The 22500-nt window shown below is 47.0% G+C and overlaps 1 protein-coding gene and 1 long non-coding RNA gene across 7 annotated transcripts in view; both read right to left on the bottom strand.

Moving 5' to 3' along the window:
* foxp1b (forkhead box P1b) overlaps positions 1 to 22500 on the bottom strand; it is a 110076-nt gene that overhangs the window by 68247 nt on the left and 19329 nt on the right. For all 6 annotated transcript variants that reach the window (XM_030375341.1, XM_030375343.1, XM_030375342.1 and 3 more), the window contains exon 2: positions 19886 to 20058. In XM_030375341.1, the coding sequence (XP_030231201.1) occupies positions 19886 to 20058 (173 nt within the window). The remainder of the gene's footprint in view (positions 1 to 19885; positions 20059 to 22500) is intronic.
* LOC115557478 (uncharacterized) lies at positions 10829 to 17721 on the bottom strand. Its single transcript, XR_003979193.1, has 2 exons — positions 12047 to 17721; positions 10829 to 11910 (listed from the first exon to the last, which is right to left on the bottom strand). It is a non-coding gene; the product is annotated as an uncharacterized LOC115557478 (long non-coding RNA).

Here is a 22500-nt window from a genome sequence, read left to right on the forward strand (position 1 = left end):
CCCCCCCCCCCCCCCCCCCCAAGTACATGAGGCCCTGTTACAGGACACTGGGGAAGATGAACGCAAACGTAACCTTATGATTGCTGTGTTGAAAGCTTAAATCGCTTTTACGCAAACTTACAGAAGGAATTTGAGACTCCGATCTCAAGAAACTGAATTTGGAGAGAGGTGGGAACTGAAAAAGAAATGGATGTCATAAAAGTACATAAATAACGGCAAATCAGCCTTAATAAAACTTGAACGCAAATTATTTTGAGTGCTGTAAAATGTTAAATCGCTGTTGAATAAACCCACATTCCCCAGATTCAATCAACATATTTTAAAACGGCATAAAGGGAAGAAAACGATTGTGAATTACGCGATTTAGGTCGGCACGACTACAAAAGAGCGGAGTAGCCTAACAACAAGCACTGCAGGAACCAAGGGCATGTTGGCTATAGAGCCGGGAGAGGCTGGGTGGTGTGTGTGTGTGTGTGTGTGTGTGTGTGTGTGTGTGTGTGTGTGTGTGTGTGTGTGTGTGTGTGTGTGTGTGTGTGTTTGGGGGGGGGGGGGGGGGGGGGGGGAGAAATGACAGACTGCTGTTCAACTCCATTAGCTGCTATGTGAGAGGGGCTTGCATCTAGCAGCACCCGACCTGTGAAGAATCTTAGATCCCGCTCTATCTTGGAATGGAGGGATTGCGGCATTAATTCTGGGAAACTGTAATCTCTCAAGCAAATCAAATTACACTCATTAAGCGCAAGAAGAAAACTGCCTCCGTAATAAGTATGTGTAAAAAAAAAAAAAAGTATTTATTACCAATAATCACCTCTTTAATATGAGCCCTCTCGTTTTTGTTTTTTGCTGATTAAGTTTAAAATACGAGGAAGGGCACACACACGGGCACTCAAACACACGCTAGTCTCTGGACACACACACACTCACAATACACAGCTCATGGGGTTTACGAGGGCGGTTTATACAGTGATTAAAGGGGAGGAGGGAGAGAGAGAGGGTGAGGGAGAGAGATACAGTGCTTAGGGCCTCGGTGAGGACGTGTCTCACCTAGTCATAAAGACACACACCTCAGTCTTTAGGCCGGGGAAGGAACTACTCTCTGCAGGGTTCACCGGGAGGTGAATCACTGTTGAATTTACATGTAAAGTAGAACATGTCAACACCCAGACAGTGCACTCACACACACACACACACACACACACACACACACACACACACACACACACACACACACACACACACACACACACACACACACACACACACACACACACACACACACACACACACAAGACCACCTTGTATTTTTAATACATGGAAAGGATGGGGGTGCTGTTTGACTCGAAACAGGCAGAACCCATTGTAGTTGTCATGTGTGGGTTTAACTGCTGGATAAAGGGGTTTTAAAGCATTGTGTTGTTGTGATGGATCCATGTGCCATGTACGAATTATTGAAATACTCCTTGACTAAAGTATTACATTAATGATATCATCTCAAGAATTCTTATTTGAGCTACACTAAAGTAAGATGAAATATATATATATATATATATATATATATATATATATATATATATATATATATAAAAAGAAAACAAATAAAAGTTAACATCATCAAAAGAAAAAAATAGTGCCCCCCAAAATGGGTGAAATAAATATGATTTACACGCATAAAATCAATTTAGCATTGAGGGTCAGTGGGTCATTCATTTACTAGTTCAGCGTAATTACCTGTTTTTCTTAGCCTCATTTACTTCTTCATTCTTTCGGGACACTGATGTCCCCGCAAAGCAAAAGAACACACTTTGTGATTACTCAAATTAAAACCGTCATTCCAGAGGGAAAAATGTCTACCGAAGTGCAATGCAGGAAAGCGATTAAGTTCCAAAAAAAACACAACCGCCCGCAGCTAAACGAAGCGATTCTATTAGATTCAAACCTACATTATGTACTTCTTGAATCATCCGCTCTGTCAGCAAAACCTCATTCTGAAACAACTAAACTCTCGAGCTAGCTTGGTTGCTCACACTCAGAAGTCATTGTGGCTCAAAATATACCACATACTTGAACGTTGTTTAGCGGGCATTCGTTAAACATAGTCAAATGACTAAATTAAAATGTGAAGACAACAAAACAAACAGAACTTTGGCAAATCAAATGTATTGAAAGTGTTGATCCGAAAATACAAAGAGTAGAACGACCTTGCAAATTAGAAATCTGGAGGCTTTAATTTTTCTTCCCCATAATCTTTCTTGGCAGGGAGGACAAGGCAAGGCAGTTCACATGCCCTGTGGCAACGCTTCCCTGCTGGCAATGCCTTGCCTGCCTATCAAAGCAGGAACCACATCCCTTCATACCTCAGCACCTACCCTGCCCAACGTGACTCATGGCAGGCAGGGGAGAAGGGTAAAGAGAGCCTGGGGGTTGAAGTACTGGGCGTTGGAGGAATTTGGTGGTAGGCTACACATTATCTTTTGTTTGACAAAATAAAAGATAATAATTAACAGGCACTTATTAAATGCCGCAGACGATACAAATATATAAATATATAACCCAATAACCCAAAAAATCTTTTGTGATCCAAACCAACCGATCTAAACCAGCAATTAACCACACTCTCAACAACAGCAGACCTAGTAATGATTGTGATCCGAAATTATGATTCACGGTTTTCAATCCGCTGTAATCAAATTCTTAATGAATCAAGATCAACCCCATTAATCAAACCCATCCAAAACAATGATCCAGATGACATGTTGGCTGTTTCTCATGCGCAGGGTCGTCGTTGTGTTGCGTCAGAACTCTATCCGAGAGCTTCCTCCCTGCTCTTGTGGATCGACCAGTTTGCTTTCCCCACTGAAAGCCTGTAGGTTATGCTATGCTATAACATATCAAAGAGAACGAGCACAGGGTGCAGAACATCCTGGGTGTCTTCCTGCTGTACAACCCCCCCCCCCCCCCCCCCCCCCCCCCCCCCGGCCCACACCCACTCCAGGGCCTCTAACTGCCAATCAATCAGCAGGTAAGGATGATGACTAAATGAATGGGTGAAAGGATGATAGGAATCCATCTATTCATTATTGCCCCAGACAACATTTCTTTAGTCTTTGGGCGGCGGCGGCTGTGTCATGATTTGGCTCCGTTCCAATCCCATTGTTCTCTCTAATCTGCGGTGTGTGCGTATGGACGTCCTCGATGCATCGCTGGCAGCAAAGTATCCTCAATCCACCGTGAGCTTTGACAACATGTAATCCCTTAATAAACTGCTACTACAGGCATGACTGGCAAGTGGCGCTTCAGCCAATAAAGCTCCGCGATGACGATGAGGTCGCTTGAACCGCAGTCGAACATTAGAGCGAGCAGATTGTTTTTCGTGAAAGACGGGTTAAGGACAACTAGAGGAGCACAGAGCCTACGAATCAGCTTCAAATAGACTGCATGGATTCAGCGGGAATAAAGCCGTGAGCACGAACACTGTGACCGCCGCGACCGTTCTGTGCTGCTCGACGGTGGGCCGGGGGGGGGGTGTCCACGTGGGTCTCTGTCCGGCCAGACAAAGAGGAAACCAACAAAATGTGGTTATCACACCACCCCTCCCCTACCCCCCCACCCCCCCTGCGCCCCGGCAGCCCGCCCCCACCGACCGACACCTCTCTGCCGAGCCGCCGGCCCCCTCTCAACCCCCGGGTCCCACGGGCCCCGTTTTCAATTTGCCACGGAACTTGGCCAGACTTCACTCGTCACCCGGGCTAAGGGACATCTTTTGACACTTTTACATTAGAAACACAGCCCTCCGCTGATTAAAAGCCTTTTGCCACTTCTTCTCCCTCCCTCCCTCCCCCTCTTCTCTTTCCATCCATCTCTCTTCTCTCTCCCCCTCCCTCTCTGTCTGTTCGGCGAGTGGTAATGTAAGACGGGTGTCCATTTCCTGTCTCCTCGTTTTCTCTCTTGAAAAATCAACCGCAAATAACTCCCGGCCTTCGGTGGCTATCTTGATCCTCACTCCACAGGAGATAAGGACACCATTTATTGTTTTCATTGAGCTTGAGTGCCGAGGCCGAGAGCAGCGGATGGCTCCGCCAGGGAGATAAATACACCACAAATGGTTAACTCAATCTGTCTTGCCGAGCAGGCAGACAGCCCTGTGTTTTGAGGCGAGGAGGGATGGCATGGTGAAACCAGAGCCAGAGGGAGAGGCAGCCATATCTGCAGGGGACCCTAATCAAACTAAGATAAAAGGCCTATAGTAACATGAGCCATGGCTTCCTTCACAAAAAAAATATTGATATATATAGAGAGAGAGAACAACCCATGGAAAAACAAGAGTTGTGCCTGTGTATCCACGACAACGTGTGTAAAAATCGATGGCCCACGGATTGTTAAACGCAACCGGCGGTCCGTTTACATTTAATGAATAAATATCCCCCGCCACTCTTTGACCTTTGATCCCCCCCCCCCCCCCCCCCCCCCCCGAGAGAGAGAGAGAGAGAGAGAGAGAGAGAGAGAGAGAGAGAGAGAGAGAGAGAGAGAGAGAGAGAGCGCTGTTAGAGTAACTGATGTGGTTATCTTGTCCCGTGACAGGCTGATTCACTCCATCAGGCGCCACTACAGACAGCAGTGCCTCAGACGACAGCATCACTGGAGTGGCCACAAACACCAACCCTACTATGCACCCCTACACCCCCCCTACCCTCCCCCGCACAACTTAGATCAGGAGGTGAGAGTGTTTGGCCTAAGCCAAATTTGATCAGCCGATGCCAGTTGCATCCCCCCCCCCACCCCTACACACACACCAACACCCCCCTTCATCCTCTAGCCTCCACTGCTATCTGAGATGAAGATGATATTACTATTCGAAAGTGAACAAAGTGCAGGAGACAGGAGGGAGAGATACCTAGAGAGGGCATGAAAGAAACATAGAGGGAGAGAAAAGGAGAGATAGAGAGACGCATAGAGAGAGAAAGAGCAAATAAGATGTAGCGTAATTTATTTCTTAAAATCCCCCCCCCCCCCCCCCGTATGTCCAGCAGAAAGGAATTAGTGCTGTGTGTGTGTGTGTGTGTGTGTGTGTGTGTGTGTGTGTGTGTGTGTGTGTGTGTGTGTGTGTGTGTGTGTGTGTGTGTGTGTGTGTGTGTGTGTGTGTGTGTGTGTGTGTGCCACACAATGCACCTACAGCTGAATCAAGGAGGCCCACATTCATATGCCGGGGACGGACGTGAATCAATTATAAAAAGGTATATAAGAAGAATGAATTCTCAACTTTAGGTGCTGGACCAACACACCAATTAAAAAACACAGCCTAGGAAGACTTTCACTGACATTTACAACAAAAAAATCACTGACATATACATATAATTCTGATATTAAAAGATTAGAGAAATTTGCATTTAGCAATGAGAAAATATTATAAATATAGTGTTGAGTGTGCAGATAAGAGCAGGGTAATTAAGAATAAGCATGGCAGTGGAGGAAAACATTTGAAGACTCAACCTGAGCTAGTTGGCTTCTCCCCGCGTTGCCCTACAGATATTTTACATTATTCAATCCAAAATACCATCATTCTGATTCTCAGTTTTCTTGCTTTTCTGCATTTTAATGTTTAATAGGGGCCCTCGGCAATCTAGGGGTACAATTATTTCATATCCGCAGAGAGGGGGAGAGAGGGAGAAAGAGAAAGAGAGACAAAATGTATCATAATGTTGTATTTCTTTTAAAAGGTGTTATTTCTCCGATCTCATAGGAAAGAAATAGCTTTGAGTAGTGTAGCAACCGTTCTCCCTATTCGCTAGTCTCGTACCCGTTCTTCTAAAACAACCGTCAATCTGTTGCCACGGACACCGTGCCTTCACCAGGAAAAGACAATGGCATCAATACAGTAATTAACTGATTATTTACACGTTGCCACTTATCCGGATGATACGGCAACACGGCTAAGCCTGTTGCCAACCGCCGCGATTACAGGAATGTTTATCCTCAGCCCGACAAAAGGAGGGGGAGAGAAAAAATGGAGTGTGTGTGCGTGTAATTACCGAAAACATTACACCAAGTGGCAGAGAGGGGATTCTTCTACCAGAGGAAGTTGTGTCGATAAGTGCGGACATTAGGGAAATGAGTCTCTCGCTCTCTCTCTCTCTCGCTCTGCCTCTCCAGCACATATTAATACACACATTAACTCGGTCCCAGAAGTATGTGCCGCCAAATAATAGGATGCATATCCACAGACAACACAGCAACGGCAATGCTGGAAATTGCATCCCTGGGACATCTTACGCATTTGAATGCCCATGCAAGTGCATTATGGATGTATGGCTTTCATCAGCTCTCGTTGTGAACTTTGCCGCTCGCCTCTACATCTACTATGCTAATAGCATGTCTAATGTATGCTAGCATGTGGGCAACGTGGTTTTATGATTGGACAGATGCCAGGAGAAGTTACCTAATGAAATGTGATCACACAAAACAATGGTGAGTCATATAAGCTGTTCTAGTGTAGACGTGACCGCATTAGTGAATATACCGGCATGCTAGTGTCAGACGCCTTTGGGGTCCTACTGGGGTGAAAAAGTATGTGCACGTCTTTCAGCCAAGTAAGATAGCAGTGCATCAATGGCATCAGTCAACGAGTCAGTCCGTCAGTCAACCAACGAGCGTCAGTCAGTCAGTCAACCAGTCTGTCAGTCTGTCAGTCAACTAGTCGGTCAGTCAACCAGTACGTCAGTCAGTCATATCAATCATGAAAAATCCCAGCATGGCGTTTCCAGGTGAGGGTGTTTTCAGTGTGTGTGTGTGTGTGTGTGTGTGTGTGTGTGTGTGTGTGTGTGTTGCCGTGCGTGCATGCGTGAGAGATACAACGGGAATGGAAAGATAGAAAGGATGGTGAGGGAGAGTGTGGAGAGAAGGAACGTGACAGAGAGTGTGTGTGTGTGTGTGTGTGTGTGTGTGTGAGAGTGAGAGATAAAGAAGGGGACAGAGCGAGAGTGCGTTCGGCATAAAGGGCCGTCTTATTTTCTGTGCCATTTGCCGGCTAGTACTTGCACAGCTATCCCACTACATCATGTCAAAGATCATAAATAAGCAAATAACAACAGAAATGGCAGCCGCACTGCAGTGAGGGAAAAGAGCGAGCGACAGCCACAGTGCCTTGCACCTTCGCTCTCACTCTTTTTTTTTTTCCTGGCCTCCTGGTAGGCAAAGGAATACATAATTAAATGCAACTTTCCTCACTCACTGTAAATATCCACGGTACACACAAGCACATGATATACAGTGTGCAAAGTACACACACACACACACACACACACACACACACACACACACACTGTTGAGGAATGAAGCGTGTGGACAGATTGATGGCGCGGCGCCACGTCTGGCCCTGGCGATGTATTTATGGCGGCCGTCGTTCACAGGATGTCGAGGTGCCATCACCTTTATTTATGAGGAGGCATCCCCCGCCCCGCGCCATATCATTCTCTAAATGGTATACAGTGTGCGGCCGCCATTTTTCTCACAAAATATAGAGGCCACGTCGTGCCTGAACACACCGGAGGGGTGGGGGCAGTGAGGGGGCCGGATGGTGTCATTATTAATCATCAATAGGCCCAGCGACGACGGGGCCAACACATGTCAAACAATCAAATATGTCCTCTCTGGGGACCTGTAGTAGTCAAGAGGTGTCAGTCTTGGCATATTTACTCCAGTGAAGGTCCCGACTCATCAACAGCAGCAGTTATTTATCATATTTCACTTGCCAAACTCGAAAAAATAAGAACGTCCATGGTATTTATTTACCATTTGCTGCGTTCTTGTTAGGTGATTTATTTTCTTGATGGGAAATGGGTGCTCTGCGGTGGACAGTTCTGCACACACACGTACAAACGAGGTCATTGGTCTCTCGCTTCTACATTTGACAGGCTTTTCCACGCCACGTTCAGGGGGTGCCACCAAACCCAGAGAAACAGGAAGGTAAGGAAACTGTTTTTTTTTGTTTTCCAGAAATGATGGGTGGAGCGGACTGTAATTCACTTTTTCACGGCCCCAGAGTAAAATGAATACAGGGGTAGTGAGTGATGCATTGTGAACATCCCTGATTAGCAGCACTGAACAGCCATAAGCTAACCTGTTTACTGCTAACTGCTCTGGAGTCCTTAAGGAGCACAGACAGGGTGCTCACAGTTGGTGCATAAAAGCACCCAAGGGAGCGATATCTGTTGGTTGCCGGCGCGATAGTAGCTAATGCGCCTACAGCGGTAATTGCAAAGCAATAGTGTGTTTGTTTCTGTTGCTAAGACTCCCTTCTGAGTCCCACAGTTCCACCGTAGTCCCCACCCACCATCCCCCCAACACCCCACCCTCTGGTGAGGAGATGATGTCATGAATGAGCGCTAACTGCTACTCTCCTCGGAGGAGGGGGTAGAGAAGGAGGAGCCAGAAGAGGAGGAGGAGCCAGAAGAGGAGGAGTAAGAAGAGAAGGAGGAGGTAGAGAAGGAGGAGCAAAAGGAGGAGGAGTAAGAAGAGAAGGAGGAGGTAGAGAAGGAGGAGCAAAAGGAGGAGGAGTAAGAAGAGAAGGAGGAGGTAGAGAAGGAGGAGCCAAAGGAGGAGGAGTAAGAAGAGAAGGAGGAGGTAGAGAAGGAGGAGCCAAAGGAGGAGGAGTAAGAAGAGAAGGAGGAGGTAGAGAAGAAGGAGCCAGAAGAGGAGGAGTAAGAAGAGAAGGAGGAGGTAGAGAAGAAGGAGCCAGAAGAGGAGGAGTAAGAAGAGAAGGAGGAGGAAGAGAAGGAGGAGCCAGAAGAGGAGGAGTAAGAAGAGAAGGAGGAGGAAGAGAAGGAGGAGCCAGAAGAGGAGGCACAAGAGATGGAGGGGGTGGAAGAGCAGCAGGAGAAAGGGGAAGGAAGGCTGAAGAGTAGAATGAGAAGGAGGAGGAGCAAAGAGAGGAGGGCGCCACGGCTCATGAATAAGATATAGCAGCCAGTCTCACTACAGGGCTTTCACATTAGGCCCGGCGTCAAAGCCAGCGGCCCCTGTGTGCCACACATCCACATGCCCGTAAGCGCGTGCACGTGATAAAACAAACCCTGATGCGTGGTGCACGTTCACGCACAAGCCAGCTCTGGCACCTCTTCCCGTTATAATGGGGGTTTTACAGCAACCAATGGGTGCCTAGATCTGAGGGGAACGCCGCGACGTGGATTAGGGCTTATGGAAACAAATAAGTGTTTTAAGAGGAGCCGGCCCCGGTTTCAATTTCAATAGCTCGTTTAACCCTTATCTGTCCAATTCCTTGGGGCCCATTCTATGTTAATTGGATCTACATTGCACTTGCATTGGGGGTGTTAACAAGCACAGCCTATGAATATTAATTACCCTGAAGTTTTGTGCGTAGGAAAGACTTGGCTGATACATATTAATTCTATGAAGTTTTTAAAGTAGAGCTCTCATTAAAAATGGATAAGCCCTGCATATGAATGTTTTCCCAGGAGAAATTGTGCATCCTTTAGCGCAATCCTTAATAAATTGGGTCAAATTGCCTGCTCTGAAAGAATGGTTTCTGGTCAAATGAGACATGATTGTTCCGCTAAATGTAAACATCGTGAACTGTGATTTTGTGTTGTGTTGTGACAAATACAATGTTGTACACACGCTCTGAGCCCGCAATAATCTGACGTATCCTAGGGCTCCGTCAAATCATGTCTAGAACTGTAAAGATCAAACAAAAATGAATATATATCTCTGTTTCGGAATTAACTTAAGTGTGGGGGAGAGAGGGAGAGGGAGAGAGAGAGAGCCAGAGAAAGAGAGAGTGTGTGTGTGTGTGTGTGTGTGTGCGCATTTTGCTGTGTCTTGGTTTTGAATGTTCATCAAGGGAGGGAGGGGCTTAAAAACGCTTCTAGGTTAAATAGGAACCTGCAGATGATTTGCTATTTTTTGCCTGTGATTTGTGATTGAGATATGACTTGAAACAACAGAGATAAAATATCAAACACACATATTGACACATTATCTCGCAATCCTTTCCTTTGATTGGCTAACTACAGTACTCTGATCCATCGGTCTAACGTGACTCTCCATGCTGGTTCTATCTGCTCCCCGGTTCCTTCTCCCACTTCTCCTCCCATCGACCGTGTCTGGAGACTGGAAGTGAAATGGGGAGTGCATGGGCTGCCAGCCACAGGACAACCGAAGCAGAACATAACGGCATACATAAGAGGTGGTCCCTTTCTTCTCCAGGCCAGTCGCTCAGGAGACACCTGCTTGGGAGTTCAGGGGGGAGCAGTAAGCAGGCAACAACACAGAGGCGGAGGGGGTGTTGAGGGTCGTGGGCATGCTGGTGGCACACAATGAGAGTCACTTCACCACTCCTAATGATACCAGCATGCGGGGGGTGGAAATTCATTAACATAAGGGAGGATATCCAACCTCAACACCACACAAAACATTCCTTGGTGCATGTGTACACATCAGCACATACACGCACACTCAGACACAGGCCCAAGCATGGATGCACGCAGACAATGCCACCGTCGCCGCTGCTTCAGACGGATACTCAAGCGTACCAGCACCGGCATTCAGGGAGAGAGAGAGAGAGAGAGATCTACTCTCTCTCACTTCATCCTTCTTCACAGAAAAGGCAGAGCCACCTTTGAACAGGGTGTAAACATCTTTCTGCCTTCTAAAAAATATACTTTGACCTCATCTCCTACAACCTTTACTGCATGATCGACCTCTTCTAGCTGAGACGTGTCATTCCCCGCCCATGCCTATGGTGAGGATCTACCTCGTCTACCACATGGTTCGCGGGGTGTGTGTGTGTGTGTGTGTGTGTGTGTGTGTGTGTGTGTGTGTGTGTGTGTGTGTGTGTGTGTGTGTGTGTGTGTGTGTGTGTGTGTGTGTGTGTGTGTGTATGTGTAGATGAACAAGTTTGAAGAGCCACTCTAGAAGATGACATCATTGTCAAACCGCTCCTTGCATGCCCTTGTGGACCCCCACCCTTTCCACCATGCTGCCCACATGAAGCGGGCCAGGGAAGAGGGCGTGTGTAAACAGGATGTCAACTCATGGAACATTCAACTCTATTTTAAACTCTGTGTGTGTGTGTGTGTGTGTGTGTGTGTGTGTGTGTGTGTGTGTGTGTGTGTGTGTGTGTGTGTGTGTGTGTGTGTGTGTGGTGCCTCTTCACTCCTGGGGGGCACGGGCGGTGAAACAAAAGCAGATAGACTCAACAAAATGGATGAGTTCACATGTTGGCACATGTCATTCCGAGATGGGACTGGAAGACAATTTTGGAGTTTTTTATCATTTTTTTCTTCTTGTTCTCTTTACCGCACACAAACCGGATGCTAACAAGCCTGCAGGCAAGAACACAAAACTTTTTGCAATATCGTCTACTTAGGCGAACCACGTATACGTACATTACAGCGAACACTTCCAACGCGCCTCAAACTGAGAGAAGATTGGGCTTTGTTGGAAACAATCCCCATAACTTTCAGGTTACATATGCTGTTCTTTATTCCTCTGATAATAATTACCCACCCACCCGATTTTTAAACATACCAGCGCATTATTGTTCAATTTTCACCTCCATTCTTGTGATTATTAATCACATCACACATCAATTCCCAGAACCAGCAGAGAAAGCCATCCTGTAATAAAACTGTCACACGGTGCGCTATAAAGACAGATGTTACCAGTTGTGTGATAACATAATTAAACTGTTCTGTGAGAGGGATTCCATGAAATTATTCAAATTGGACGAGCACTATCATTTTAACAATAAAGCAATTTGGGCAATATGCGGTGTCATAACACCGATGTTATCCTTCACCATCACATTTTTTCAATAAGCCTCGCCGCCCAGCTGACAATATCAACAGTTTATGCACGAGAAAGTAAAGGTCTTTGGAACCGGACGGTCTGGAGTCCCTGAAGGCCTGGAGAACCTGAAGGCCTGGGGAACCTGAAGGCCTGTAGAACCTGACGGCCTAGAGAACCTGACGGCCTAGAGAACCTGTAGGCCTGGAGAACCTGAAGGCCTGGAGAACCTGACAGTCTGGAGAACCTGAAGGCCTGGAGAACCTGAAGGCCTGGGGAACCTGAAGGCCTGTAGAACCTGACGGCCTAGAGAACCTGTAGGCCTGGAGAACCTGAAGGCCTGGAGAACCTGACAGTCTGGAGAACCTGAAGGCCTGGAGAAGCCGAAGGCCTGCAGAACCTGACGGCCTGGAGAACCTGAAGGCCTGGAGAACCTGAAGGCCTGGGGAACCTGAAGGCCTGGAGATCCTACCCCATACCCCCCCTGAATGACGCTACTTTGACTGGAGTCCACATCTTCAGTATCCTCCTCTCTCAGGTTGCTTTGATATTTGCCTAATGAAGCTTTCTCAGAGTAAAGAAATGTAATAAATCAGAATCAGAATATAAAGCGTGCCTTTCTCGTGGTCTTGGTCGACTTTCTCGCATTCTTGGAAGATATCCCCTAAGAACGTGTCTTTGGTTGTGTGAGCCATTGATATGGTATATCTGTGACTCAAATACCCATACATGCATATGCCACAGGATATGCTTCATGCTGTTACATCGGCACAAATGTGTGCACGCACATACACATGCCACTGCAAGCCCTCGGGCAGGAAAGTGTTTAGACTGCGATGCACTCAAAGCGTTTCGACGCAAAGCAGACGGAGAGGAGAGCTGACATCATCGTTAGGAGCTGTGGAGACACACGACACTTCAGTTCTGGCTCTGCACGCTGCAAGCCCAGCAACCTACACATTCCATCCCCCCCCAGAACCCATCATCACACAGAGAGCTGGCGTGGCGTCAACTAGAATGAGTAACCCCCTCCATCGACTTGAACCATGAACCCACCATACCACCCCACTCCACTCCCACCCCTAGCGTCCTGGCATGGAGGGCTCCCACCTGACCAGACCGGAGAGGGCTCTACACTGCAACCCTCCCTGCCCTGATGCTGTAGACCTCTGAGACCTCTTGCTCACTGGGAGGTTGGAGGAAGACGTCCGACCACGAGTTCAAAACGAATGGATAACAGCCATCAGCATAGGTCTGCCGGCTTACCGATTTAGTGTGGACATGAATTTGAATAGACTCAAACTGTGTGTTTATTTTATAGTTTCATTCCAGCTATATCAATGGGTGAAAGATGAGGCTCATCAGTCCATAACATGAAAAATTGAAGTAGCAGATTTGGTGTGGCACCTTGCCGTTGGTCTTTCTTGCATCATCAACTCAAACTATGAGTCCCTCCTATTACAACGGCAGCGTCAGGATAGTTTGCCCGTTTCCCTAGGCTGGGTGTTCCCCTCCCAGCCAAAAAGATCTGGGTTAGATCCCCAATGTCTGCTCAATGTCTTCAGCAACCCCCTACCGGCTCATTGATGGGATACACCTGAATTCCTGGTCAATCGCTGTGGTTAAAAGAATGAAATAAATAGTTAGTATTCACCACTAGGGATACGGATCATTAATATTTATTGATATCAATACCATTTTCGATACTCCTTAACAATCCGAACCTCTATTGATACCACTATCGAAACAATTTTATTAATTGGTGGAAATACGCCGCGTTCTTCGTGATGAGGAAAATAATTAAGAAATAAATAATAAATATTGACATCAGTAGTTTTAATTATATATACTAAAATGAATAGAGCACTATACAACTGTATTATTAATACAGAAACAAGAGTAATACAGTATAACTCATGTTTCTCACCAAAAACTAAATTTAACGTTACTCTCTTACATTTGAACGAATCCTGATAACCTATCAGTCGTTTTACTGAGCCAACCTAACACATCATCACATCTGAAACTTTATTAACTTTTTAAGATAACTAGCTTGTATGCTGCCGATTACAACACAGATTTCACAATTGGATTACTACTTTTAACTGACGGGACTGGCGATAATGTCTGTGTGTGCGATTACCGCTCGTACTTTGAGTGGATGATTAAGACGGGCCGGTCTGTGGTGCGACAGGAGAAGGAGGAGACAGGAATCTTTTCAACTCAGAGACAGTCAAAGGTACTGCATTTGGTCTTTATATGATGCACAATGCTAATGTGCTTGGCCATTGAGGTTGTGTCCCCCCTTTACAATAAATGACTTTCGCCCTTTTCGCCCGTTCAGCCATCCCCGCGAGCAAAGTTAACTGCCAGGCTTCACTTAATACCTGTTTGCTTACAATTCCATTCAAAAACATTGGTGGACACGCTGCAGTGATTGGATTGATTTGATTTAAATGCCGTGACGTGACTCGAGGGACACAATATTACGTTACGTTAAAAAAATAATAAATGAACGACGGCACTCGATAGTGGTATCAATAAGCCCAAACGTTAATGATTTTCGGGTTTTGAAAAAAGTGGAACCGGGTCCTTGATAGAAGCGGGTTTGGATCTCCATCCCTAGTCACCACTGTGTGTGTGCATGTGTTGGTTTACAGTGCTTATCTCCTAGCGCCCCCCTGACACCCCGACTACAACCACTTGAGCTGGATGGAACCAGTCCAGAAACGACTCATCTGAGGAGCACCTTCATCTGCCTTCAGGGGCTCCAGCGAGGGGCCTGGTAAGCTCTGCATTATGCAAACACTAGCTGTGTCAATGCAGTGCTAGCGCTATCTGCTGCCACCACTGTGTGTGTGTGATTATTTATGTGATTGTGTATGTGTGGCTCTCTCTCCTGCACGCAACCCCCCAAGGTAGAGGGGCAAAACTGAATATATAAAAAGGGAAACTATATGTATTTTCTTTCTTGTATCCCCCTTCTCTATATATACGTTACTGTGCAAAATAATGGCTGCTTTTAAGATATCGTTGGGTTGCCTTCGTCTTAGAAGGCTGAAAACTCAGGAACGGCGTAAACTGCGAACTAAAGGGGGTCCTTTTTGAAAAACAGGATATTAATATTTAATATCCCACAGCTGCATGGGTTGCAACCACATTTTGCACCGCAGCGATCAACAGCATGCTTAAACCTGAGCGGTAGTACAAACAGGCTATCGTAATTGACCGTACATCATGAGAAATGGATGTGCACGGACTTGAATGTCCCGGAGACAACAGCTTCAAAAGGGAGCCGCGCACCGACGCAACTCCCTCAACGTCAATCCTGGGCCTCTTGTTTGTTTACACCATTTCAGCTGTTGCCATGGAGGCTCACTTTTTCACACCACTTCCTGTTGCACAAAAAAAAGAAAAGAACGAAAACAAAATAAAACCAAACCCAAAGAAAAAACAAGCCTGCAAGTAATTGCAGAAACACAACCGTTTCATGTTTGTTTGGGTGTTGTTTGCTTTCCATCTGCACTTCCTCTTGAGGACCGACTTGAAAAACAAAGAAAAGAGGTAGTAAAAAAAAATAAAAAGACTTAGTATGAAGTTATAATTCCTTGGAAAATAAATAGGCTCTAATTATTTGGAAAAGCATATTCTCATACTGTGTTGGTATTTTTTAAACACGATTGACAGCCAGAAAGCTTATGGTCACAACAACAAAGGCCTGAACATATGCAACAGCCAGAAGGTCATGAAGCTAAAAACTATAACTCATTCCATAAAACCCATTTTTAATGAAAAACAAAATTGAATTTCAGTGTGTCCTGAGTTAACAACACAAAGAAATAAGTTTGGGTTACTCAAGAGGGTTCTTTGTTTTCCCCTGTAATGTGTTTTGCAGACTGAACCATTGGAAGCGAACCCAGAGCCACCTCTCCGTCGTCGATCATTAAAAAGGAGTATTTGACTTACTAATAGAGATGCTTAAACCAAGCTTATGGTCCACTTCCCCTAAATCTGACGAGTCTACAAGATAAATTCCCCTGTCAGCGTCGAGATGATCAAACAGATTACAATTATTTCATCCCCCGTCTTTATTAATGAGCACTGTCTTTCATAGTTATGTTCCCTAATAAGAATAAATGATATGTCATGGCCAGGTTTGTTGTTCCCAGGGACTCTGGGAGAGCGCTAATGCATCTGCACCTTGAGTCTGGGGAAAACTCTTGATTGATTTTCGTCTATTTTCTAAGCTTTTTTAAGCTTCAAATAATAAGAAAAAATGGAAAGCGGCATCTTCATCTCTTTTTACTGGAGAACAAAGGACACAAAAGAAGCCTGTGGTGTCACTAGTAAGATTTGTGTTAGTGTCAGCGGCACAAATAAAACTTTGAAGAAGCCACTGTGAAATGCCACCGCACCAAAAGAAGAGAAAAAAACGTAAAGAGTTATCAAGTAATTGAGCGAAGATCTTAATGCCCTGGGGACAATTAACATGGTTCACGGTGCATGAGTGAAAATCCTGGGTTAGTCTAATGGGAGAATAAAAAGAGACTGCCAGCCTGCTAGCCAGAAACACACCCTTTGGTAAGTAGCCTATCAAAGCACAGTGCTGAGAGAGAGAGAGAGAGAGAGAGAGAGAGAGAGAGAGAGAGAGAGAAGAGAAGAGAGAGAAGAGAAGAGAAACAGAAAAGACACACCTCTTCCTTCATCTCTAGCCACGCGTCATTTATCACACAGAACAATTAATACGCCTCACTCCGTTTCTACTGCAACCGCAGAAATTAAACCCCCTCGGATTTGTTAGGGAGGGCATAAAAATAAGACGCAGCGGCTATTTACCGTGTTGGGAAGTACCAGCGACACACCAAACCGTGTTTACCAGGATTTAAGAAGAAAGGAAAAGCCACAATGTGTTTGTTTCCCCCACTTCTGTTTGAAGCCACAGAGATCCTGGAGTACAACCGAACCACCAGGAAGCCCCAAGGTGCACAACTGCCTCCCACCTTCAGGGAAGGTGCTCCCTTGTTGGTTTGGCTTGTTTGTCGTCCCTTTGCCCCCTGGCTTCATTGGGTGCAGAAATATCTTTCGGTAAGGATGTCTACCTGTGGTCAATCCTTGAGCAAGAAAAAGGTCTTCTAGATGACTAAAATCAAACGCAAATAGTCAACTGCACGGCCATGCCCCTGGCAGCCACTCCTCACCACCCCTCTCCCACTCCCACCCCTCTCTCTCCCGGTGTCTCTCGCCCGCATCACATTCATCAGCTCTCTAAACCCCTGGTGTCTCTGCGGAACGAATCAGAACGCGCCCCTGGCGAGGAACTGAAGGGAAAAGTCAACAGGAATTAGGTTTCAGCGTAACTGTTTACTCAACTGTGGCCTGCAGTTATTGAAATTGTATCCACGGTTATGTGTGTGACTACCGCCGTAATGAATTCAGCATGGCCCGCGATTCCCCCAACTGACAAGAGGGTGCGTTCTGGGAGCTGGAAGTGTGGGGGGGGGGGGCTGGGGGTTTGGAGGCACGAGGGAGACAAGAGGAGGGCCTGTTAGGTACACTGAAGTGAGGGCCCAAAGGTGCTAGTAATGACACGGACAATCGGGATGGATGAAGAACACACTTATTCTATGATCTTGTTTCCATTCTGTCAAGCTCTGTTCTGCCCGTGTACACGGAAAATGTGCCCGTGTTTGTTGAGACCCCGGCAGGCCACCATACATGGCATGAAGTAAAACCAATGCAAGCTCAAATTGAAAGCCATTCTCTCTCCCCGCTGTCCCCCTCTCATCTTGTTCACTAGTGGTCTCTCTCCCCCTCTCATCTTGTTCACTAGTTGTCTCTCTCTCCCTCTCATCTTGTTCACTAGTTGTCTCTCTCTCCCTCTCATCTTGATCACTAGTTGTCTCTCTCTCCCTCTCATCTTGTTCACTAGTGGTCTCTCTCTCCCTCTCATCTTGTTCACTAGTGGTCTCTCTCCCCCTCTCATCTTGTCCACTAGTTGTCTCTCTCCCCCTCTCATCTTGTTCACTAGTGGTCTCTCTCCCCCTCTCATCTTGTTCACTAGTTGTCTCTCTCTCCCTCTCATCTTGTTCACTAGTGGTCTCTCTCCCCCTCTCATCTTGTTCACTAGTGGTCTCTCTCCCCCTCTCATCTTGTTCACTAGTTGTCTCTCTCCCCCTCTCATCTTGTTCACTAGTGGTCTCTCTCCCCCTCTCATCTTGTTCACTAGTGGTCTCTCTCTCCCTCTCATCTTGTTCACTAGTGGTCTCTCTCCCCCTCTCATCTTGTCCACTAGTTGTCTCTCTCCCCCTCTCATCTTGTTCACTAGTGGTCTCTCTCCCCTTCTCATCTTGTTCACTAGTTGTCTCTCTCCCCCTCTCATCTTGATCACTAGTTGTCTCTCTCCCCTTCTCATCTTGTCCACTAGTTGTCTCTCTCCCCCTCTCATCTTGTTCACTAGTTGTCTCTCTCCCCCTCTCATCTTGTTCACTAGTGGTCTCTCTCCCCCTCTCATCTTGTTCACTAGTTGTCTCTCTCTCCCTCTCATCTTGTTCACTAGTGGTCTCTCTCCCCCTCTCATCTTGTTCACTAGTGGTCTCTCTCCCCCTCTCATCTTGTTCACTAGTGGTCTCTCTCTCCCTCTCATCTTGTTCACTAGTTGTCTCTCTCCCCCTCTCATCTTGTTCACTAGTGGTCTCTCTCTCCCTCTCATCTTGTTCACTAGTGGTCTCTCTCCCCCTCTCATCTTGTTCACTAGTGGTCTCTCTCCCCCTCTCATCTTGTTCACTAGTGGTCTCTCTCTCCCTCTCATCTTGTTCACTAGTTGTCTCTCTCCCCCTCTCATCTTGTTCACTAGTTGTCTCTCTCCCCCTCTCATCTTGTTCACTAGTTGTCTCTCTCCCCCTCTCATCTTGTTCACTAGCGTTCTCCCCTTTGCTACCGAACAGGAAAGCAGACAGAGAAAAGAACAAACACAGGGAACCAACTAAACAGGCTGCAACCCGGGCAACTGTTATACCGCCATATATAGTATCTATGGAGTGTATATATATATATATACAGTGAGTACAGAGAAAAAAAAACAAGCGTGACTATAGTGTGATTCCCGTTCCAGTGCCTCTCCCATGCAGAGTGGTGACAGATGCTGGCTGACAGTGGCGCGCCGGTCGGGCAGCGTGCGCGGCAGCGCAGAAGGGCCTGGGTTTCGTCACCAAACGACTCCTGACAACAAGCCTCAGCCACTCAGGGCCGGGATCAGGATGGGGGGGACGGGGGGGGGGGGGGTGGTGGGGGGACGACACACGACTCATGCACACCATCGCCTCGTTGCGACGCTGTTGATCTTTTCAAAGCGCGTCCCCCTTCTAAAAGCAGCGTCATGTGTCACGCGTGGCGCTCACACCAACAGAAAGAGCCTGTCTGTTTGTCTCAACTCTGCCCCCCCCCTGCCCCCCCTCCCGATGGGGAATGTTTTGTTTCCCCGTCATGTCGATGTCGGCCACGCGTCTCGCTGCCTCCGCTGTGCGGCCGTGGCATTAGCCGCGAGGCGTGAGGCCTCGCGGCTAATGCCACGACCGGTGACGTCCCGCTAAGGTGACAGAGTCAACACCAGCCCCCCCCCCCCACACACACACACACACACACACACACAGAAGAAACAACTGTCTCGGTAATCCTGTGGCACCCACACACTTAAAACGTGTCCGACGCCGCTCGGGTGAATAGTGTGTGGCGAGGGGGCTGCAGAAAACTCACGCCACGATAACCACGAGCGGGGAAACCAAACACACGATCACAAGGAGAGCACTCCAATGAAATATTCAGAAATACCCCGCAATATACATAAATAATAATAATAATGTGTTTATGTACTGGATGTTCTACTTGGAGGGGGGGGATTAAATATTAAGTGGCACTTTGCAAAGAGTGTGTTGGGGGGGAGGGGGTGGCATTAATGAGGAGTGGAGGTGATGGGGGCGACGTGTGTGTGTGTGTGTGTGTGTGTGTGTGTGTGTGTGTGTGTGTGTGTGTGTGTGTGTGTGTGTGTGTGTGTGTGTGTGTGTGTGTGTGTGTGTGTGTGTGTGTCTACCTGGTGCTGCTGGAGGTGCAGGATGTCCGCCGCGCTCACCTCCCCCGTCGGCGTGGCGCTCTTGGGCGGGCCTTCCCTGGCTCCGCCCTCTGTTGCGGGGCCGCCACCGTTCTGATTGGCTGGGCCGTCGCTGGTCGTCTCTGACCCAGGGTCCTGCATCATGACTCCAGGTCCTGAGAGGGTTAGACCGGAGTGGGAAGGGAGGAGGGAGGATAGACCAAGACGGGGAGAGGGAGAGGGAGGGAGGGAGAGGGAGGGAGGGAGAGGGAGAGTAGTGTAAGAGTAGAGAAAGTGAGGGTGGACAGGAGAAGTATAGAAATGAAGACAGAAGAGTAGGGAGAATAAGGAGAAGAGAGAGAGAAGAGAGAGAGAGAGAGAGAGAGAGAGAGAGAGAGAGAGAGAGAGAGAGAGAGAGAGAGAGAGAGAGAGAGAGAGAGAGAGAGAGAGAGAGAGAGAGAGAGAGAGAGAGAGAGAGAGCAATAAGAAAGTGACAGAGAAAATAAAGAGGAGAATAAGAGAGGGGGAGGAAAGGAGGAAGAGAGAGAAAGAGAGGGAAGAAGGGAGGGAAAGAGAGAGAGAGGGCAAAGCAGCTGTTAAAACACACAGAGATGAGGTTGTGTTTCAAGTCAGGGCCAAACTGTAATCACATGTCACACATCCTTCCCACACGACTTCACTTTTATTACAGGGTTCCCCTCGCTGGGGCTTGGCTCTCGCTCGCTTCTTGTTTGTTTGCTTGTAACATATGTGGCGAGGCAAACACACCAGCTTTCCCTCTTTTTTTCTCCCTCTCCCTCTCGCTCCCTCTCGCTGCCCTCCCTGGAGAAATGAGCTCAATCTTTTTTTGTTTTGTCCTTTTCGGGGCACAGATCCGTCACGATAATCCATCCAAGAGCAGCCACAAGTGAGTCTGTTTTGAGTCGAAGTGTAGGCCGTGTGTGTGTACTATGGCTGTCAACGAATATTCGAAGTTCGAATATTCGTTCGAAATGTATCCAAAAACGCGAATTCGAACGTGAAAATTAATATTCGAATGTGAAAAAACACTCCCGCGGTACAAGCGCCTCTATCTGCTTTGTGAATGAGCCTCTGTCTGTTCGCGATGTCCCTCATAATATTCGAAAGTGAAAAAACACTACCGCGGTACAAGTGTAACAGACTACTATTGTGAAGAGCGAATGTATTTTATCCCCTCGGGGTTTCCGTACTTGGATATAGGTATTCCAGCTCGGCTATGCCATTCAATAAGCATCCGAAGTAGAGCTCAGGGAGCTAGTAGTCTGGCTGGTGAAAGCTGCTATAACGCAATGTTCTCGGCAAAGTCCGAGACAGCTTTTTTTTCATGAATCCGAACGGTGCGTAGTGCTGGCCCTTTCGCTGGCATGGTGGAAGACGTAGGCGACTTGCATTTTTTTCTTTATCGATTTTAATAGGCTTTCTCGATAAATGGTAAGCAAAGCAAGGAACGTTACCACTAGCATACTTTGTAACATTCAGAAGCGGGCGTCTTCTTCAGATTACTTTAGTTTGCGCGCTTGCAGGTGTGGTGGTGAAATGCAAGCGATACAAAGTTGTGGCTTTTCATGATTAGGCCTCCACGTTACTGGGCTGTTTATAGGATATATATATATCCCACTAATTTGAACCATGGTTTTGTCGCATTATTGACATATTGACGGCAACTGCGTAAAATAGGCAACCAGATATTCGAATAGTTCGAATTCGGGATTTTTTTCCAAACGAACATTCGAATGTCATTTTTGAGCAGTTTGACAGCCCTAGTGTGTAAGTGTGTACGTGTGTACGTGTGTGTGTGTGTGTGTGTGTGTGTGTGTGTGTGTGTGCTCCTCCTCACAGGAACCCAACCTGTGCAGAGGGAGAAGCGGAGGAACCCAAGAAAACAGTGGCCCTCCAAAGCCAAACACATTGTATGGAGATGGGTATATTTACCCGCTCGGCTCCCAGAAGGAGCGACGGCACAATGTCTTTTTAATGGGAACCAGTGCAACTACATGAGAGCCTGCCAAGGGACAGGCTTCTTCATGAGAAACCTCTTCTGGCTCTCGGGGCCCCTACTGTGGGCATTTTAGTCTCCAGGGGCAACTGAATGAACACACCAAAATACCGGTCTCAACAGACGTGACAAATGACCTAAAGGAAAAATATTTGATTGGTAAATATTGGTGCTGTATTTACGAAGGTTATTCAAAGAGAAACACACACACACACACACACACACACACACACACACACGCACACACGCACACGCGCACACAGCAAGAGAGCCACGGGTAATCATCAACATACATATTCCTGAAATTCCAGTTAGGATTATTTACACACACCAGTGTACATTGGATCTCTGTGCCTCTGTGCTGTAGCCCTGTCTACCCCCCCTACCCCCTACCCCCTACCCTCCATGGACTGTTAATAAAGCTGACCAAGTCGCGCAGAAGCAAATTAACTTGCCTTATCAATTATGTATATGAAGCAGAATAAATGACCTTAAAGCACTGGGGCTCCGTGGTGAAGAAGGTGAACATGTGACCCAATGCAGATTGATGGCGTTGCATTAAGGAATGCATAATAGTATGGTGAGCCCTCAACCCCCACCC

The sequence above is a fragment of the Gadus morhua genome, chromosome 13 (genome assembly GCF_902167405.1).
Source record: "Gadus morhua chromosome 13, gadMor3.0, whole genome shotgun sequence".
NCBI classification, from domain to species: domain Eukaryota; kingdom Metazoa; phylum Chordata; class Actinopteri; order Gadiformes; family Gadidae; genus Gadus; species Gadus morhua.